Source organism: Spea bombifrons, chromosome 5, assembly GCF_027358695.1.
Source record: "Spea bombifrons isolate aSpeBom1 chromosome 5, aSpeBom1.2.pri, whole genome shotgun sequence".
Classification (NCBI taxonomy): Eukaryota; Metazoa; Chordata; class Amphibia; order Anura; family Pelobatidae; genus Spea; species Spea bombifrons.
This window is the reverse complement of record NC_071091.1, coordinates 35,557,061-35,579,861: the sequence shown is the minus strand read 5'-3', so window position 1 is coordinate 35,579,861 and position 22,801 is coordinate 35,557,061. Positions and strand designations below refer to the sequence as shown.

General features: G+C 38.5%; 1 protein-coding gene across 1 annotated transcript in view; it reads left to right on the top strand.

Moving 5' to 3' along the window:
- The window catches only part of ULK4 (unc-51 like kinase 4), a 252,824-nt gene that overhangs the window by 143,877 nt on the left and 86,146 nt on the right, over window positions 1-22,801 (top strand). Inside the window, exon 32 of the mRNA XM_053468376.1 lies at window positions 5,870-5,975. Coding sequence (XP_053324351.1) covers window positions 5,870-5,975 — 106 coding nt within the window. The remainder of the gene's footprint in view (window positions 1-5,869; window positions 5,976-22,801) is intronic.

Below are 22,801 nucleotides of genomic sequence, written 5' to 3'. Positions count from 1 at the left end.
GCTGAGAATTGCCGGACAGGACATTGCAAGATCATAGAAAATAAACAAACTTGAGGGAGGGGAAAAGGCAAACCTCATCAGAGTTGATCGGACAATATTAGACGACTAATTCAACATGCGCAGTTTAGTAGGGACTGTACAAGAAGAAACTAAAGGAAGAATCCCGATATTCAGCATTCTTGTCACCAAGATTTTAATTACAGTATAACATTGACTTTTACTCATCTATTGGACTTGGTTACTTGCCATGGAACTACAAACCAACTCTGGATATGGCAGCTGGTTAGAAAGTAACATCTGATATGAACAACGAGGAAAGGAACTGATAAAGGCATTGCATGTTTTGAAAATAATCAGATTTGCCTCTTCTCTTAAATTTCTTTGCTGTGCCCTTGGTGTTTCATTGCTGTCCTGCTTAAACACTGAAGCAATTAGTTTTGAGAAGGCTGATTCTTCAGGGTCCAGTGCTTCCATGCCTTTCATTTGCAAAAGCTGCACATTTTAATGAAGTTGTTTCATCTGTGTTGCCAAACACTAGAATTTTGCTGCTTCCATTCTAATTATCTCAGTTGGCGATTGCTATGTTTTATTAAAGCTGTCAAATGTACTGTTCATTAAGTGCTCTGAGTTTTGCGGCAGGTCTCCCAAAAACAAGATCAGCTTTGCTTACTGATGAATGGACATATTTGAACCATAAACTTAGCAAATCTAGTGTAGCAATCAGTTAATTTTGTTTACGTCTGCTTAGGTGCTCCTGTGAACAACGGCTTGGTGAATAGAGTCACTGCCACTTCTTAAATAGGGAAAAAATGAGGTTTCAGCCACCCTCTTCTTACCAATGTACTTGGGAGGGGACCATATACCAATGATGTAGTAATGTAAAGATATTTTCCTAAAGATTGATACAATGGATGACCAAAATTATTTTTGTAGTTCCTATTCATGAGAATTAAAACTTTAGATATCACTTTAGAACTAAGACATTTATACATAAAGTCATCTAAAGAAGAATGTGGTTAACTGGATTATGGCTTTAATAATTTTTAATTAGTAATTGTGTATAATTTTAAATTTCACTTTAATTTTGGGAAAGGTTAAGGCGGTATTATATCATAATTTTCCTTACGTTATACATGTTCTTTAATACATTACCAATTACTTTGGTTGTATAGGTTCTTAGATACCAGTGGAGTGGATTCATCCAGTAGAAATGAAAGATTCCTTATCTTACATTATCATCTCTTGCAAGAATACCAACCTGGGTTAGGAGGGCCTTTTTCTATTGCAAAATCTATAAATAAAGAAGCTTTGTATTGTTTAAATTTATCTGGATAGGTGACTATCCCAGGTGACTTAGGGTTCTCATTCAGTATATTTTGTTATCCTGGGCTCTATATCATGCTAGGAAAAATAAGAGGAATGATAGAAAAATAGGTATAGATCCTTTGAGACAAAATAAGCCTTTACAATATCATTTTGACGACGCCATGAGACCTCTAGTCCCTCCAACTTTGAGTCATATGTTTAAGTTCTTAAATGTGAAGTTAAATATCCTACCTGTATTATCACTGCCCGATCTACCAGAGATTAAGCCTCATTGATCCAAGTGTACCAGATCTGTCATACCTGCCTGTAGCCTTCCTGCCGATATCTTTGGGAAAATCTTAATATCATGCTTAATCAATGAGATGGGCCTAAAGTTATTAACAAAATCTTTACCTATTTTTGGGAGGGGGCATATAGCTGCTTGAAGCATTTCAATTGGAAATGTTTTCCCCGTTCCTATGTCGACATATGGTCTGCATAGAACTGGAGAAACAAAGGGATCTAAAAGTTGATAGAATTTGGCTGTATAGCTGTCGGGGCCAGAACGCTTCCCCTTTTTTAAATTTCTAATGTATCCTTTACCTCTGTCAAGGAGAAGAGCCCATTGAGCTTGTCATGTTTCTCCTGTGAGAGTCTAGGAAGATTCAGTTGAGCTTGGAAGTTACTTATCTCAGATTAAGTTTTGCCCTGATGGAGCATGATCAGTCCAAACAATGCAGCAAATATTTGAGGCGGTACAGTTTTTTTTTTAAAAAATATTAAGATTTTTGTTAGTAAAGTGTCAATTGTTGAGTAGGAATGGCAAGAACTGGAATAAAAAGACAAATCTTATTCTTGAGGGTGCTGTAGCCTCCACGTATCGAACAGATTATTCCTGAATAGATATTTAGAAAATGCAGATGCTTTTGATTTATGGTTAATCATCCTGCTCTCTGGTAATTTTTTGTTAAAATCTTTTCCAATAATTAGCAAATTTTCCAAAATTTCCAATAATTAGTAAATTTACTGGAGACTCATTGGGAGCGTATATATTTACCAAAGTATTCAAAGTAATAGTTTAATATGCAATAAAAATCTGGCCCCTTCATCAGATTCATCTTTTTTAGACATACTAATGGCTGTCCCTCAAATTTGACCTGTGGATCTCAAATTTAATTAGTGTGTCATATAGAAAATCTCTTTTGAAGTGAGTTGAAACCCTGGGTTTTCATAGGTACCTTATATTATCCCTATAACCCCTGTGTGTCCAAAGCCAAAACTACACATAACAATACTTCCATTCTAATACAACCTCGCAAGACAACGTTGATACTGTGTGTGGAAATCTTGACGCACAGAAGAGCTTTTAAGAAGAAACAGAGCACAATTATGTCTTGATGTAGGAAAAAGGGAACAATATTTAAAATATGTATAAATTGTAGCAAGGTCAATGTGTTTATCGTAGTTGGACAATATAAACCAATAAAGAAGAGAAAAAAGTAGGAAAGTGCATTATTGAAATGAAATATTAATATAGAGAAAGTTAAGTAAAGGTAAAGTGTGAGATAAATTAAAATATCCTATATTAAGGTAGTGAGTAATTCAAAATAGTGAACCTTTTAAAGTGAAAATAGATATGAGAGGTAGGTGAAATATAAATGAGGTGAGAAAGAAGGAAAAAACTTGCCTTTCCCTTCCACTTGCTCCTCCACTCTTGCATTTCGTGTATATCCTAGTAGGCTTTGAGATTTAGCAAAATCATTATTAGTTTAATCAACAGTGCCCGCAAATCCTTATCGCTCAAAAAAAAAAAAAAAACAAGCATTATTTATATAGCTTACATTCGTTAATTTGTTTCCCATAATTAGCTAAATTATTATAATTAAAGTGCAATTTAAAATGCTTCTGTTCTTGAAAAATACTTACGGTGGCAATGTGTATATAAAAAAGGAAAAAGTGGTAATCTATAGTATATTTTTAACATTTACCTAATTAATAGTATATAAAGTGTATCCATTTTAAATAGCTTTTGTATAAGACTACTATGTTTTATTGAAGTGCGAAGTGTATATCTCAAATTTCATAAAAGAAAAACATTTTATGGGATCATACTAGACATAGTATTTATTTCTCTTGTATAAAAAATTTACTATGTGCTGCCATTGAAATGGAACTGCTTTCCGGGGTATTTGCATGCCACACAACACCCTTTTCCACTACTTTCACCAAGCTAGCGCTGGAACTGACTGGCGGAAACTATATCCCATCTCATGCAGGAAAAAATGAGGGACACCATGATCATTTAAAAGGACCTCTCTCAGCTATCATATGCATTAATGCAGGGCTCCACAAACCCAGGGTGCTAGGTCATCATGGTGACTAGAAACCACTTCCTGGTGCCCAGGGTTTAACGGACAATGGTAGGGCTACCATTGTGAACCCTGTGGGAGAGTGCTGAAGAGGGTGCCTTACTTGACCTTGCTAGGCACCTCACAGCACAAGCTTCAATGCATGGTGCAGGAAAGCATATGGTGCTGGATTCACAATGGAAGAAGGTCTCCGTGAGATTGGGGGGGTAGTGCCAGTCAGTATGTATATCTATAGTACTGGAGTCAGTCTGTGAGTGTGTGTATACTGTAGTATCAGTATGTATGTTAATATATGCGTAGTGCTAGAGTCAGTGTATGTGTGCATAGTATTAGAGAGTGTGTTTATATATGTTCAGTTTTATCCAGTGTGTGTATGTTGTTGGGTAGTGTGTGAATGTGTATGAGTGTAGCTTTAGTGTGTATGGTGTTGTGTATATTACAGTATGGCATTGGCATGCGTGTGTAGTGTATGTCAGCATATAGTGTGTGTATTAGTTTATGGCGTGAGCATGTGTGTTACTGTATCATACAAGCTTGAGTCTTTATTGTGTAAAATACACCTCGCCGCGAAGGGGCTAACTGCAGTACCATACAAGGTGGTGCAGCACTGAAGAAACGTGTGCTTTATGTTGCACTGCCCCAATAAACATCCTTTAACTGCAGACCAGGGGGTCATATAAAAATAGAAACATGATTGAGGAACACAAAAGTTGGTTTCTACATTTTTTTTGGCTGGCTCCTAGATCCAAACCAAATTTGTTGACCCCTGCATTAACGTGTGTATCGTTCTCTTGACGATACAAGAAAACCCCTGTTAATATGCCTAACAATGCTCAATTCCTCCCGTGCGCCTTTTTCCTACTGTTCACAGTAGAGCCGGTCCCTGACAGTACAGGAGCCAGCTGTGGCCATACTGTGCAGGTGACGCCTCACTGTCAACACAAGCAGGTAGGTTACAGGAGTTTTCGCCTTACTTCCTTTACTCCTACTTAATCTCTTAGGATATTACAAACCTTACTTTTGTGCAAACCTTACATTTAACGTAAGTTTTCTTAATGGCAACAAACTGCCACTTAAACCTGAATTGCACACAAGCAACAGATATATATATATATATATATATATATATATATATATACATATATATACATATATATACACAGATTCTTTGAATCTGAGGTTGCAGACCAAGTTCTGTAAGGCCACAATTTCTCTGCTTTTGTCCTAACGGCAGACTTTTCTCGCTATTGCGTGGTAGCATGGGAAAAAGCCAGATGTCTCAGTATTCATGGGTCAGTTCATAGCTAAAAGACTGCTCAGGGCTGAAGCAAAAATGACAATGAAAGATTTTTTTTCCTTATATGATTTTCAAGAAGCTTTTTTTTTTTCTCATCTTGTTTTATGAAACACAAGAGCAACCCACTAGCGTCCTGAGCAGAATGTTATTTCAGATGGCTAATACAATGCACTTTATCTTTTCAACAAAAGGTCTGCCAAATTACAGATCCGCGGTATTAAGGATTTCTTCCTGAATACATACACAATCATAGTTGGTCATTTTAATTAAAGGAAATTATGCTTTTGTCACCGAACACTTACTAAAAAATATTGCAATTATCTGAATTCCCCGCATGTCCTATCAACCAAAATATAATTACAAGGTACAATTTATGTAACATACTTGGGTGCGAATTGGACAACGCATTTGTCTTCTGTGACAAATTAATGACACTGTCTGAAGCACTTTGCACAAACATTTCCATCTATCATTCTATCAAAGCAGCAGCACCTTAATAGCTTTCCTTTTTTGTTTTTTTTTCCTAAAGATTGACTTTTATCCCTTTTTTTTCCTTCTATTTATTGTGAGGTCCTTAGACGTGAATAAAGGATATTGTCATTTTTGTGTTTGTAAATACATTTCTGTTCTAACATGCTTCTGAAATAATTAGACCCACCGGTAGCAGGCTATAAACAAATCATTTATCTTCTTCGAGCAGGGAATGTATCGGAATTAGTTTGCTGTTTGACCAAAGACAGTTTTGTGATATATAAGGCATTAGGGATGTGTGCGGCTTGCAATGAAGCCATCCACGTGTAGGAGCTTCCAAATCCAGGAGCCGGTAATTAGTATTTCGACATCTTGATGGACATAGAAAGTGTTATATGCCTCATTGTTTGCCTTATGTTTATTACAGATGCATCAAGACAATATGCTGGGTAATGTAATCCACAACGTTATCTTGTTATTATACAACCTGCTGGCCCAGAAAGATACAAATATGAAGCTTCTCTATGAACAAGGTAAGCGCACTACAAAGTGCAATGAAAGAAACGTTATTTTAAATAAAAAAAACATATATATATATATTTTGTAAGTATTTTATGTTAAACTGTTTACTTCCTAGCCCTTTTTATGATGCTTCGAGAAGAAGCCCTACTCTTTACTGGTGCTGGCACCCTAGACAGTGCCAAGCCTCGTGAATATACTGTGTATTGTAACCTAGCACAGGGTTGGTGCTCTGAACGCCTAAACGGGGCACTCAATAGGGCTTAGAAGGTAATTAGTGTTTCTTGTTGCGCTGTTTTTAAAAATTAGTTTCAGCCCTGCCACTGCACATGCATGATATGGGAGAATAGCTAACAGTTTCTAAGCAGAGGAATATGATGTCCTAACATGTAGCGCTAAGTAGTAGAAAGAAAATTGGTTTCTCTGATCTATTGTAGAAAAGCAAAATATGCTCTTATATACTATTGTAAAAACAAGTTTTTGTTCTAATGCAATGCTCCTGTTTTGTTTGTGTGTAAGCGTTCGGTTAGATGTGTTAATATTGTTAAAAAGGCAAACTCCAAGCTTCTGATGAGTATATAAATCTGTTTCCAGATAATCCAAGACTTTTTTGTTTTCAATCATATGTACTTTAATCATAGCTGAAAGGTCTCTTTAACTTTGCATTCTGCAGAATCCCCCCCAAATACATTTGCCCCTTTGCCCCACCAGCTATTTTCCATGCATGAGATATGTTCAGCTTAATACAGTTTCATACACATGATATACTTACCACCAGTTATTTCCAACGCTGGCATGGAAACTACTACTGGGCACATGTGCAGAAAGTGCTCCTATTGGTTTCAAAGGAAGTACTTTCCTGCCACTGATTGATGGAGGTGAAGGGCAACTATAGAGCTGCACCTCCTACATCTTAGTAAACTGTCCCTTTAACTGCTTTCACTTACAGATTCATCTTCATCTTTCTTTTTTTTTTTATCTGTTCAGAGTAGATCATTTTTTCCAGTGAAAATGGTATGTCTTTTAAAAACATGATTTATTCTGGCAGTCAAATCATACCTTATAGAATCCCCTTTAAATACTCGTTTTTTTACCTATTAATGGTGCGACAGCACTAGGGCAGAAATGTGTTTGTATAAATGTGAAGTGACAGCTCTTGTCAAGTGACACGGAGAAATTCTTAGTACTTCTGCAGTCCTAATGTCCCCATAGACACTGAAAATGATATATGATGATAATAGCATAAAAACGGAATATTTAACATTTTTGAACTATAACCATTCATGGAAGGTGCATAAAGACTCGTATTTCTGAGAATAAAGCATTGGTTTATCGATAGCTTAATATATAATATCTTATTATACACTATTTCATCAACATGTTTCCATCCTCAAAAGAGTTATATATATATATGATGGAATAGAAAAATGCAAGAAAACACAATGCTTGGGCTCCAATTTCATTTATTTACTGGAGATTTATCTACTGGGCACAACAAAGACTGAGCTTGCTGGGAGTTGTATATTTCACATCTGACATTGATTTGTGTTTATTTTGTAACTCATTTTAGACAAATCTATCTTGGCATTTAATAAATATGCTTTTGCGTGGCTCATACAAAAAGCTCCTTTCTCTTTTACACTTACAATTAAAAATAAATAAATCAATATTGTCTGAGGCAGATTTACTATACACAAATTAAAAAATAAGATTCTAGAATTCGAGGTTAAGGCAAGCCGGTAAGAGTGGGTACAAATTGGAACTGGCGATTGACCATAGCAATGCTTTATTAGATCGGGATGCTGTGCAGGCTGGTGACAGCATGGATGTTTTAGTTAAAAGCATATGCCTGCTGGATGTCTGCAAGGAGGTTTTACATTAACAACTCCATCGACTAACAGAAGCAATTTGGAATATTTTACATAGAGGATTGTACACACAAACTGGCTGAAATTAGATTTTTTTATACCATAAAAAAGAAAATGCAAATATGACTTACAGAATCGGTATAGCGGCAGTAAAGTTAATGGTTAAGCGTTCACTATTGTACAGAGCTACGGAATTTGATGGCGCTATATAAAACAATAAATAATAATAAATAATACTAATAAGCGTTATTAAACGCAAGACCTGCACAATCATTCTGTTGAAAGGACACCCCAGCCACCATATGATAGCAGAGTATCCCCTTTAACACGTGTGTTTCTTTTTGTCAGCCCCTAGCTCCTTGGGATACAGATTTGTTTGGCCAAATACATCCCTTGCTTACCAGTGCAAATGCCCAGAATACTCACCACCAGACAGATCCATTGCTGGCACATGTGAGAGCTCAAGGGGTCTAACGAGACTCCACATATGTATGTGTGGAAAGCTTTCCTGCCAGAGATTTGCTGCCTGTCTGCCAAAACTGGTGCCAAAAAGAGACTGCAAAGGGAGTTGCAGTGTTTACACTTTCAAAACTGTATTTACTTACAAAATAAAGCCCCCACAGCCTCCCTGTGCCCTGGAGAATCTCTCTATGTGAAGCACTTCCCTGACCTGCTAAGGTAGATTGTTCAGCTTACTAGCATGCCAGTGGCAAGCGTGTTTCATGGCAGGCTATAACCCTAAAGTGTCAACTACCCACTTGTCTGCCGGTGGGGAAGGCCTTCCGTCAGTGCCTCAAGTTTCACACACACAGTGCCTCAAGGAAACACACACACACCAAGACCAAATAAGCAAGTAAGCAAGCAAGTAAAACCCAGCTCATGTACCATTAAGCACTATTCCCTGACTTCCCCTTTGAGTATTTCCGTGCTGTTTCTGTGCTTCTAGTCCTGTGTTTGGCTACACAATTGAACATATCTTCCGCAAACAGTCCTGATTTTTCATCTCTGTCTGTACTCTTGTCTAAGATGGGTCTTACATATTATCATACCTGGGTACTTCTGGGCTCCGGCTACCTGGAGCCAGCACTTGCGGGGCGCCACTAGAACTGCCCACTGACATCAGGGGGTGGTCCCGCTAATGTAGGGGGCATTCCTGCTGACATTGGAGGTGTTCTTGCTGATGTCACTGACATTGCAGCAAACACCCCCATTTAAAGGGGAAATGGGCAGGCAGTGGAGCCTGTCAAATCTCCGCTCCCACAACCCAGAGGATTCAGGTGTTACACGTCAAACCAAGAGAGTTCCTAGTTATGCACAGGGGCGGGCTGGGCAGGGGGGCAATTGCCCCCCAGGCCGCCCTAAATCCGGGCTGGTGGGCCGGACAGACGACCGGCAGACGAGCATTCAATTAAAAACTAAGCGGCCGCGAGCAGGATTTAATGCGGCCGTCATGCGTACCTGGCAGGGGGGGAGGGCGGTCCGCCCCGGCTGCCGCTCATCTGAGGGGTGCCACCATGCCGGCACGCCTTCAGAAACGATGCGCGCGGCAACTGTGGCTGTGCGCCGGGACTTGATGTCAAATCCCGGCGCACAACACTGAAGCCACGCCCACCGTCTTCCGCGCTCAGTGCACAGGATAGGAAGAAGAAGAAGAGGAGGAAAAGTGAGAGTGAAAGAAGAAAAGGTAGGAGAGAGTGGATTAGCAAGCGTGTGAGAGTGATGGGTGTTATGCTGAATGTAAGTGTGTGAGAGTGATGGGTGTAATGCTGAATGTAAGTGTGTGAGAGTGATGGGTGTTATGCTGAATGTAAGTGTGTGAGAGTGATGGGTGTTATGCTGAATGTAAGTGTGTGAGAATGATGGGTGTTATGCCTAATGTAAGTGTGTGAGAGTGATGGGTGTTATGCTGAATGTAAGTGTGTGAGAGTGATGGGTGTTATGCCTAATGTAAGTGTGTGAGAGTGATGGGTGTTATGCCGAATGTAAGTGTGTGAGAGTGATGGGTGTTATGCCGAATGTAAGTGTGTGAGAGTGATGGGTGTTATGCTGAATGTAAGTGTGTGAGAGTGATGGGTGTTATGCTGAATGTAAGTGTGTGAGAGTGATGGGTGTTATGCTGAATGTAAGTGTGTGAGAGTGATGGGTGTTATGCCTAATGTAAGTGTGTGAGAGTGATGGGTGTTATGCTGAATGTAAGTGTGTGAGAGTGATGGGTGTTATGCTGAATGTTTGTGAATGAGGGTTTCAGATAGCATGGATGTGTAAGTGTTGGGGGATAGCTTGGCATAGGGAGTCCGTAATCACATTCCTTTCATGCCCAGATTCCAGCATGTAGTGGCTGCCTAGGCATGATAGGAGTGTGATTGCTGTTATAACTTATTTTTTGGTCCAACTTCGGTGTGTTAACACTTTTATTGGACAGAATAATTCAATGACAGTATAAATATATATATATATATATATATATATATATATATATATATATATATATATATATATATATAATTGCAAACGGCAATCACACTCCTATCATGCCAAGTCAGCCAGAACATGCTAGAACCTGGGCATGATAGGATTGTGATTGTTGTTATATATATGTTAATATTGTTGTTGATTTTTTTGTCTAATTTTGGTGTTACTTTTAATAAAGTATTTTAAAGTTTTTTTTTTGTTTTTGTTTTTTTCAGTTTTGGCCAAGTGAATGCTGAATTTTTAGTTTCAGTCCAGAATTTTCATTTCGGTGCATCCCTACTATATACTATGCCAGTCACTAAAGTGGTAAGCCTACGCCACATCAATGTTTGGCTTAGTATATAGTGATAGGGGTTGTACTGCAGTATTGTCAGTGTCTGGCTCAATGTATAGGCACACATTGACGGTGGTGCTGCGTAATCCCTAAGTATATAATGATAACAATTTTGCTGTACCCCTGTCAATGTTTGCCTAACCATAGAAACTATGCCGTTTTAAAGTGTGTGTGTGGGGGGGGTGCCACATACAGGGTCTGCCACAGGTGCCAAATACTCTAGGTACGCCGCTGCATCATGCGGCTGTCAGACCCAACGGCCATTCCTCAGCTCCTCTTCCCACGTCTTAAAAGGGGTGTGATGAAGAGCTGAGGCATGCGGTGTGTGCACGCCGGCCACTTTAATTTCATTAGGCGCTGGTGGAGTGACTGCCGCATGACGGCCACTTTCAATGTCGCTCGCAGCCGCTTTGATGGTGCAATGGGCCAGTTGACTAGACTTGCCCCCCAGGCCTTAGGCTGCCAGCCCTCCCCTGGTTATGCATATTATACTCGCATGATCCTTGGTCTATTTCCAGTCTTCAGGCATTAACCCTTTATTAGTTCATAATGCAGATTCTTTGTAGAGACTCACCAAATGTATTAAACAAATGACTCTCATAGAAACTCTTTATTTTAATTGTCCGCTGCATCCAAGTAGGTAAGTCAAACATAATATAATGGGAGCAAAAGTACTAATTGGGATTCGTGGATATAATCACAGCAGTGTAAATCAGGAAGGAGTCGGTTTCAAACCGTGTGACCCTGAGAATCTGCTCCATCGCTCTGAGACGCTGCGATTGGGGCAAAAAACTGGGCTATGCAGAATGTTTCTCATAATTGTGTGTTTAGAAACTAACAAGCAAGTGTTTATTTTGCTATCGCAGTTCAGCACCTAAGCTCTTCATAGCGCTCAATTATTAGTGGAAAACGGTAGCAGTAAAGGTAGGATTGTATGCAAAAGCGAAGAATAGCAATTATCTTATAATAGAGTCCAGAATTACTTCCACATATATTTGACATTTTCCTAGCCCCTCGTATCATCAAAGAAACCTGTATAAAACCAAATGGCACTACGCAGAGACCAAACTGTGCTTTAACCTGGGTATGATTGTATAAAATGTTTATTAATAGATTCCTTTTTATTGCCTCAATGAGATTTGCACAAAGATGAGTGATCAGTACTACATAATGTAATTGCTTTGTTGTTTGATCCAATTGGCATTATATAAATTAAGTGACTTTGACTCACAAGCCACACCCATACATATCTCTTTGGCGAGAGAACAAAAGATTTAGTGAACGGCAAAGGTAAATAATCACATGAAAGGGCCTGTGCTGTTCTGTAGACGTGAAGGATTGATAAATGTTTATCGCGAGGGTACGCTGCACTTGTTGTTGTTTTTTTGCTTTGTTTGATGTGATATACTGATTGATCTTTCTTTGTTTTATCACGTTTTGAAAACCATATTAGCCGTATACAAATTGCTTGTGTGTGCATGTGTGGTCCAGGTGTACAAAGGATGGATTTCTCTGAAAATCGGCCAGATGAAATACTAGACTATATACATTTGTGTGTGTATAAACATATATAATTTACTCTGTAGTTGACAAGTTAACAATGAATTGTCAGACCACAGATTCAGAACATGATTCATGCAGTTGGCTACGTTAAGTACTTTAATATGCATTCCTTAAAATTAAAAATAAAACTACTTATGTTAGATAGAGCTGCAGTTACCCAACGCAACTGGACTGTAAAGGGGCAAATGCTTACAGAATCCACCCATGCATTTGCAAGGGGAACACCACACATATGTAAAGTAACTTCTTAGATATTATATCCATTAAAGTGCATATGATGGATGAAGTGTCCCTTTGTTTTTTTGGAGGCGGGGTGTTATATCTATTGAAGTAGATATATCATTAATAAATTAATATATCATTAACATGATATAGACAGTATATCATGTAACAATCCAAAAACCATGAAAATGACTCAGTAGTATTTATTCTTATTGCACTAATCCTGCTCTATATGCCTTTTGTCTTTCCAATTATTATCACACTAAAATTATATGTACCATTATCTGGTTGGGTTTCTACAAATCCATCTGAATATATATATATACCGTATTTGCTCGATTATAAAACAAGCTTTTTTTCAGAGCAAATGCTCTGAAAAATACCCCTCGTCTTCTAATCGGGGTCGTCTTCTAATCAGACCTCAAATAGAGGTCTGATTATGAGACTAAGATCCAGATCCCCCGCACCGCTGCAGGGGACCTGGATCCTCCTGTCCCCCCCCCATTTAACACCCCCCCACACACACTTACCGGTGCTTCCTGCTGTATTGCCGGGGCAGCGGGTTGACATCTACGCGATCCGCGTAGACAACGTCCGCTGCAGCCGGAAGGAGGTGTGGCTAGCAGTGGGGGTTGTCTGCGTCCGTCCCGCATACCTTCCCCGGCTGTCAGAGATCAGAGTTCCCCGCACCGGTGAACTCTGATCTCTGACAGCCGGGGAAGGTATGCGCGACGGACGCAGACAAACCCCCGCTGCCAACTCCACCTCCTTCCGGCTGCAGCGGAAGGAGACGTCAACCCGCTGCTCCGGCAATACAGCAGGAAATTGGAAGCACCGGTAAGTGTGTGTGTGTGTATGTGTGTGTGTGTGTTAAATGGGGGCATAGGGCGTTTCTGGAATGCCTTATACCCCTATATGCCACTCTGGCACTTAGGGGGTTAAAAGGCATATTATGGGGCAGAGTGGCATATACGGAGGTATAAGGCATTTCAGGAGGCAGAGTGGCGTTTAGGGGGCATTTAATAGAGCACTATGCCTCCTGAAATGCCTTATACCTCCCTATATGCCACTCTTCCCCATAATATGCCTTTTAACCCCCTAAATGCCAGAGTGGCATATAGGGGTATAAGGCATTTCTGGAGGCAGCGTGCTCTATACAATGCCTTTTAACTCCCTTAATGCCACTCTGCCTCCTGGAATGCCTTATACCTCCCTATATGCCACTCTGCCCCATAATATGCCTTTTAAGCCCCTAAATGCCAGAATGAGATATAGGGGTATAAGGCATTTCTGGAGGCAGAGTGGCACATAGGGGGTCAAAAGGCATACCATGGAGCACAGTGGCATATAGAGGGTTAAAAGGCATATCATGGGCCACAGTGCCATATTGGTGTGGCAAGCCTGGGGGCAGATGTGCGTAACTGGGGGACAGGTTGGAAAATACAAGGAAATAAAAACAAAAAAATTTTTTTTCTCAATCATAGCTTTTATTAAAAAAAATAGTTTACATGAATTAACATTTACTGGTAAAAAATTTTTCCTTTAGGGTCGTCTTATATTCAGGCTTTTTCTTTTTTTCCTAAGTTAATATTCAGATTTTGGGGGGTCGTCTTATAATCAGGGTCGTCTTATAATCGAGCAAATACGGTGTGTATATATATATATATATTTATAATTTTTCATTTCTTTTTCCTTCTTAAAAAAAAAAAAAAAATCCTTGTTATAAATGATGTGTACCATCTGTCCTCAATTATTTACATTGCTACTGAATAGGGCCATACAGGATTATACACCTCTGTTGTTTGTAATAATGAAAGGGGCAGTTGAATAAAGAATTATTTTCACACGCAGTAACTACTTAATGAATAGAGCACGGTGAAAATCTATGCGTTAATGGCTGTTTCATTCTGGAAATACTATTATGACTGCATTAGTTAAATGGGCCCTGCGTGTTTCTTGACCGAAGCAGTGAATGGGATTTCATGTATAAGAGAAGAATCATAAGAGGATCTACGCTTACTAAATGTCAGATATGGAGATCCATTGGCAGAGTGAAAACAGTGAGGCAGGATAATTAAAAATGGATTAGAACACATTAGGCTTTGTATCAGATAAGGCATTAGCTGAATCCCAACTGAAGAATATCAATAATGAACTTAACTTACCATTTTAAGAATGTATTATATGTGATATAAAAATCTGTGATTACATATTATAGAGAAACTGCCACCCGCAATGCTTTTAGCATCATTAAATACATGTTTTTAAAACTAGATATTGCTTGGGATTTTTTTTCACATCGGCGCAGTTGAAAAGTACAAGAAAAGAACCACTCAGGGACAGACAGAGCTTTGAGCTTCACTGCAGTACTTCTTTGAATTATGGCTTGTTTTTGCTTTGAGTTGTTTGACTAATTTTATTAGTACTAGTTCCATTATTCTCCTCTTGTAGCTTTTCTGAAACGCCACAAGCCCTCTGCTAGCCACCATCTTGACACAAGCACTAACCTGCCTACCCCTCATGTTCATTTTATTTATACATCCTATTTTGCATCTTGAATATCTACCCTAATTACCGCTGCAAGAGCGATACTATTCCCACTTTTCAACCCTGCTTTTGTTTTAATTTGATTACATCAAGATCAACATAAAAATGGATTAAAGACCATACAATCAAGGTCCTATCATGGCCACTCCAGTCTCCTGACTTTAGCCTCACAGAAGACTTGTGGGGTGAACTGAAGAGGAGAGTCCACCAGCATTGACCTAAAAATGTGTAGAATCTGGAGGGATTCTGTGTGGAAGAATGGTCTCAGATCCCTTGCCATGTATTCTCCAACCTAATCAGGCATTGTAGGAGAAGACTCAGAACTATTATATTGGCACAGGGAGGTAGCACAAAGTATTGACTAAAAGGGTGCCAATAATTGTGCCACACGTATTTAATTTTTTTTTGGATAAACCTGTGTTGCTTGCAATTGTTTGTGAGCAGAGTATGTTTGTTTTTTGGGGTTTTTTGGAAGAAAAGATCAAAAGTTTGAAAAATAAAGACAAGTTTTCACAGCCCTCTTTGCTCATATTTACCAAGGGTGCCAATTTTAGTAATGGGCACTGTAGCTATGTCCCGTGGCACATGGCAGCTTGGTCTGCTTCCCTCTGAAGCATAGCCAAATGCTCAGTGAAGCATTCTGCCAATTTAGGGGGAAATTAAAACTGCATGACCTGTAATGAATTTTCATGAGTGTTTTAACTTGTTGTTGGAGGGACCTGCACATTTTTAGTTTCACAGAGCCATAGCTTATCTAGAAATGAATACATACATAGAATACATAGAAATATAGAATTTGACAGAATTTGTCCCATCAGTCTGCCCTTAATAGAATTTTGTTTGTTAAATAAATGTTTTTTCTTTACCTACTATGGGTTATCCCATATTTAATTCTATTGGTCTATAGCACTACTTTGGCTTTTTTTTTTGTACTATACTTTTTACAAGAAATTGTATTACAGAAACTGTCACATGACAATAACATTAGATTTTATCACGTCTAAACGTTTTTTTTTTATTTTGCAATTCTAGAAATACTTAGTGTAAAGATGTACCTAATGGAAGTTGAGATTGGTGTCTCAATATGGCACAACTAGCATTATCTAATTGATTTCTTGTCCCATAGCCAACCCCCCCATCCCATAATTAACAATATTCAGCAACTTAATAGAGCAGAGATAACAAAACTATAATGAATAATCATACAGATCCTGATACAGTTATTTTAGATGGTTGCTCCCATGGTATACAATATTAATAACACCAAGTGCAGTGCTTCTAACAAAATATATATTTAAAGGGTATGACAGACCTAAAATTGACAGACTGATATAAACCAATACATTAGGTAATGAGTGCTCTACTCCCAATCTTACAATCTAGAGAGGATTGCATATATGGTATGCTTAAAAAAACTGTGCTATGCAGTACTTGGAAAAAGTAACAAAACTGCTTTAATTCAATAAAAGTTTCTTTTTAGAAAGTTATGGTCATCTAATATATGCAGCTCCCTCGGGCGGTGTTTTAACATTATCTTTATGTGCTCTGTAGCTGCGTGTGTTGTGGGGCACACAATTATTGTGTCTTCTTGCAATGCACAATGCTTTTTATTATGATGTGGTTACCATCTTCTCAGTAATGCTGATGGAGATTTTGGAAGATGTTAATTATTGGTTACCTGGTTGCGGCTCAAATGTAAGTTTTCATCTTGCAGCATTTGGTTCTAGAAAAATGTTTTTGTTTTGCCTGAGTTATTGCACCTGGGAGAGAAGATCTTGAGGCACAATATAATGATACTGAAGGATCTCTTGAATATCTTGTATCCCCAGCGCTCCATCCTTAATGCAGACTGTTTGGGCTTCGACTTATGTGCTCTTTCCCACACTGCAGCAAAAAAGCTTTTCGAGCCTTTTTCTCAAACTAGAAAAGCTCCGAGCAATACTTGGTTTTTATTTGGATGTAAGACACAACAGAACTATTATTATCGTTGCTCTCTATAAAGAGCCTCATATTTTGCAGAGCCGTTAAGAAGGCTCGTGCATTATATGAGCTTTAGTAACTTGACCTTTAGATACCCTCAATAGAAATTACATGCAATTATGTGTTGTGTGTATTTAATTTGCTCCATAATTGTTTTATATATATTTAGGCTAATGTTAAGAATTGGTACATGTTTTATGCTTCCATGTATACCTAGCATTATTACTATTTCCCATGCCCTTTCCATTTTTTTAAGCTGCCATTCTGTGTTTTGCTCAATAAACCTTTTTTTTTTTTTTAATAATAATTTGCAATTTTATAGCTCTTTTCTCCCTGTGAGACCCAAAGCACTTCACAAATATATAAACAGGCATTTACATTAAGGGTTTCTGATCGGATGAGCTGCCTGAATGACTGATAAAAGTGGCAGGTCTTTAGGTTTTGTTTTTGTTTTTTTGGAAAGTTTGTAGGGTCGGTGCCTCTCTGAGTGTGGCAGAGTTCCAGAGTCTGGGGGCAGCATGCCAAAGTGCCATTCTTTCCCTCATTTAACATGTCATATGTATGGTATGTGCATATGGCGGCATAAAACTAAATACATGGCCCTCATGCAAGTTATATTAAAGACCACTCTCTATGTGTGGATCATGGGTGGGAATATCCTGTGATGTCTCTTGACTGCTACAGGGAGCTGTAAAATTGATGGAGGTTCCTATGTGGCTACCTCGCGACACTGCATGCTAGCTCTCCAGGTAAAGTAAGCAGGTGCTCCTCCTGGAACCGCCTCCAGTCCCACCCTAAAACAAAAGTGTCCCAATGTGGACACCTGAAATGTTGAAGAGCTATGCTATCTTGGACCAGGAACTAAATGACTGCTCCTCATAACATATATCAATGTACATATGTAAAAACAAATATGCTGTTATAGTATGGAGCAAATAAACACAAGGCACCTTTTTGCCAAAAAGCCAGTGATATGAATAATTACATTGACATTAGCAACAGATGTCATTGGTGGTTTTGTGTTTTCAAGTCCATTACTCCATTATTGTCAATAACCAGGAGTAGAAAATTTCCCATTAAGAAGATGAGCTGGCCGTCAATGGGAATCTATGGTGAAATCTCACTGGTTGAACGATACATTAGACAGCCAGTCAAGCTATTTTTGTAGCAGAATCTCACTAGGAATGGACCTTCACAATGCATATCCCCTTTAGTTAACAAACCCACTCTATTTACTTTGGGTACTGAATTAATTGTGAGTATGTGTCAGAAAAGTCTCCAGTGCATTCTTGCATTCTCTGGTCATATGTTTTGCTTCCTGTTGGTCAAACAGTATGTTGTACATTAATGATACATATCACAACATAAGGTCTAGCCTTATAAAGTTGAGTAGCTCATTCCCCTCATCCACTTATGGAGCTTCCAAAGATTAGCATGTTCTAAACTCTATGTGAGCTTTCTAATATCTACCAATCTGTGTGCCTTTCATGGATTTTAGCCCTACATTTGCATGTGTATCACCACTCAATACAGAAAATGACAACAACACTATTGTTATTAAAAAATCTGTAATTAATAGCCCACACAGAAGGTATATCTCAATGCAGAATGTTAATTTTATTTATATTTTTTGTCTATTCTGCAAGCGATTTTCAATAAACGCCAGAGCGGTACACAGAACACAAAATGTTGAAGTGCACTCCTGTGTTAATAGGAAACAAATACCATTAGAATTGGACAATTTTCCTAAAAGTCAGAACATAGCAGAATAGCAATTTCCTGTAACAATATATTCGGAGGGCAGAGAATGAAAATCCAATCAGCGAAGAGATACAGGAGAGTAGTTTTGGAGAGGCAGCTAAGAGCGAGTGAGGTGAAGTGACACTGAAAGTCATTACAGATTGAAAATGCAGCAGATGCAACACCTGCCACATAGCAATGAAAGTAGACTGGTGCTAACCTATTGCGGCTGTAGCAACACAGCTTTGTTTGGTTCAGTAACAGGGCGGTATTATGTGGACTGATTCCATTAAATCAAATCCAGGCACCTGTGGCCCTGCTGCAGGAGGACCCCAACTCCTATCTCCTTTTTCCATAGATAGATCATAAATAATCCAAACTAGAATGAACAGCATTATACACCAGTAGAGTTATGTTGTTCTGGTTAATTGTTTACTGAGAACGCATAGTTAAAAACTGGACGATCCAATTAGACTTAATCTAAGAAAATATTTGGCCGCTAACTGAAAAACCGTTATCCACCACCAGCAAAAGTGGTAAATGTTAATATGACTTAAAGCACACAAGGGTTAATCATTAAGCTGTCCTGAACATAAGACAAAATAAAAGTGAGATAGAAGTCTCAAAATAAATAGAGCTGGACAGGCCAAACTAGTCTGTGCCCAATTACACTCTAACATCAACCTCAATAGACTAACAACAATAACCCCTGCCCCCCCCAAACGCACACAAAGAGATAACAGACAAAAAAACAAATATTCCATATTACTAAGAAATAATATTTGAGATCAGTAATTTTTCAATAATTCCAAATTTTGGTGTGGCTTTCTACTGCATCAATGGCTAGGCTGGTGGCATGTTTATATATTTCACTCTCCTTGGTTAGGCGGATGAGTTGGTGAAGAGACTGGATGTCCAAAAAGATACTAACAATGACTTAGTCCCAATGAGAACCTACATGGAAAATTTTCTGAACTCTAGATAACATATCTAATGGAGCTATCGTGAGGCTAGGTAGTACTCTAACAACGAATAACTTGAGGAAACCCTGTGTCCAAAACAGTTTATGACCGGACGGCTATATGTTTGTTTTACATGTATGTACCAGTACAAATGTCCATCAATAGGCACCCCCCATAACTTGATGCTCAGCACGCTCTTTTGATCTCAGTTTTTTTTTGGCTTGCTGTAGCTGAGCCTGGATGTCTCATCACTTCATGGCATGCAGTACATAAGAAAGGGGGTTGTGGAGAGGGAGAAACTGCCACATTGCAAGGCAGAGCCCACAAATCAGGACTGTCCTGTGTGAGTCAGGACAGTTAGAAGAAATATATAATCTTGGCATATGACAGTGCTCAGATGAGTGCTCAACAAGTTCTACATTTTATTCTTGTTTATGGAGGACCTGTGTTTCTGTTGCTATTTATGGAATTCCCACTAAAAGTATTGATGTGATAAATATGACACATCTCCGCTCACAACCTTAAAAATACACTATGATACACTGGGTTGGATTTGCATTGCAGGCATCCCCAGGCACCGATATTACTGATGTCTTCCGGAAAGCTAAAAACAACGTATACAACAATATCACATCTTATTTGTGTGAAGTGTGTTTTAATCACAGAACACATAACTTGCTTGGTTCTAAAGAACAAATAAATGGACAGCTCGCCTGATTGGACCTTTCATTTATTTGTTATGGTAATAAAAACTACTTTTCAAACTATACTAGAACTGTCATAATCAGTGTTCCGTTGTTTCTTTTGGCCTATCTCTTTAATTCTTTTATTTCCATTTCTTAGCAATCTACATACGCTACCGTTCAAAAGTTTGGGGTCACTCAACTGGAAACCATGGTTTTCTAACCATCAATGAGCCTTTAAAAGTTAAACTTGGATCAGCGAACACAACGTGCCATTTGAACACAGGAGTGATAAAGGGCCTCTGTACGCCTATGAAGAGATTCAATTAAAAATCAGGCGTCTCCAGCTACAGTAGTCATTTACAACATTAACCCCTTATGCACTGGATTTCTGATCCATTTCATATTATTTTAATGGACAAAATGAGCTTTTCTTTCAAAAACAAGGACATTTTTAAGTGACCCCAAACATTTGAATGGGTGTGTATATCTGTGTACAACATGAGGGGGAGAAGATCCATATGATATGTATATATATATATATATTATCACTCTCTAACATATATATCATCTGTCCCAGAGCCTTACTGTAAAAGTTTACAGATCTAAATTTTATGATCTTATGTCATTATTCACCAAGCAAATCCCTGTCAACCACCACTTCAACAGTGTAAGTAGTCAAAACCCCACCCGTCCAAGTCCTCCTAAGTCTTTCATGTTATGTCAAATGAATCCCCTATTCTCCTTGTACATCAAGTATAAACCTAAGCATAATATTAGAAGACTTCATATTTTAATATCTCCTGCTGTTTTTTTCATATACCACCTTTGATTCCAAATTACCAATAGTCCCTAAACTTGATAGACCCATAATATTTGTAATTTGAAATTAGTCCATACCGACTGCAATCACCATTGACTGCAAAGCTTTCCACGTGTGCACAAACTACTGCCTAATCTCACGTAAACCATTTATAAATGTACAGTGTGTTAATGCATATGCAAAAACAAGAGGTAGAATTGATTAAGTACAATGGGAATGATGATTACGGTTGTTAAAACAGGGGATAACCGCGGAAATATAAATAAAGTAACCAGTGATAATGACTAGCAAAAGGCACATCATGCTGCCTGCCTTATGCTGTATACCATTTTCACATCACATCACACTAGCTATTTATCTTTAATGACCATCTGTCAGTAAACCAGAACATGTTGGTCACTAATTGACTACTGTGACTCTGAGGGGTTCTTTAGAAATATGCGTTACCATGAACTTGTTGGGAATCAGCTTTACTAGTTCTTCTAATATGTCCAGTATTGATAGGGCCATGGACACACTTTAACATGCATACCCATTTTAAAGCTTTGCTGGGTGTTGTGGAGCTATATAAATCATTAAATAATAATACTGCAGTTTTGGTTAACATGCTTCAGTATTGAAGCAGTATGATATTCCGCATTGGTTAACACAGTAAATAATCAAGATATGGATTAGACAATGGTGGGTTTTTAAAATGGTGGTGTAATAGGTGGTCGAGGTGCTGTGGACCCGAGCCAAGTATGTAGCTTAAACTGGCAGAACTGGAGGGAAGGTGGTTCAACCAGATCATAGCCAGCGTTGGAACAAGGTAAACTACTTTCTTCTCCTAGTTCCTTGCAAGGACACTTGGAAAGTGAAGGGATATGCTCAGGCGAGCAATGTTGTCAGTCGACTCCTGGGACTAGACAATGGTGAGCTTGAAAAAGAGGGGATGTAATAAAAGGCAACACTGGTAGAGATGCTGTGGACCTGAGCTCAATGCCTAGCTTAGCCTCACCCAGAAGAGATGGACTTCAACAAGACCAAAACCAGAGTTGGATATAATGCGTTTGTGACAATCTCTCAGACCACATTGCTGCTGTTCTAACCCAAGATGCTAGCTCAGGGTTTATATTGTGTTTTTATTAGCTGAGCTAAATGGACATTGTGATATGGTAATAAATGTTGTGTTTCAGTAGTAACGGTTTAGTTGAGTTTAGAAACTATAATAATTTTCTGAATGGCTTTGCTTTTTAAGAAGAAATTAAGTGTTACCAGTGTACCATAATTTCGATATTTATTGGGCAGTAAATATTTTTAGGTATATATTTTCCTCCACTTTCTAACGTGCAGAACATCTTAAACTTCCATTGTAAAACTGCTCAAACTGTAGCCTGTAGGTAGTACAGACTTTATATTTCTCAATAAATGAGAATTACATTTTGTTCCCCAACTAAAGACCGTTATGTTCGATTGGGTAGCAATTTCAGTGTATGAGATCTCTTTCTAACAAACTAAAATTCAGTCTAGTTTTTTGAAATTTAGGAAGCGGCACTCTAGGCTGGTGACACTTGGGATCAATGTCTTTAAAGCCATTCCTACTCTACCACGCCAGTTTTTCTCACTGTTCAAAGTGTTTGTATGTAAAAATCCCTGGTATTGTCAAG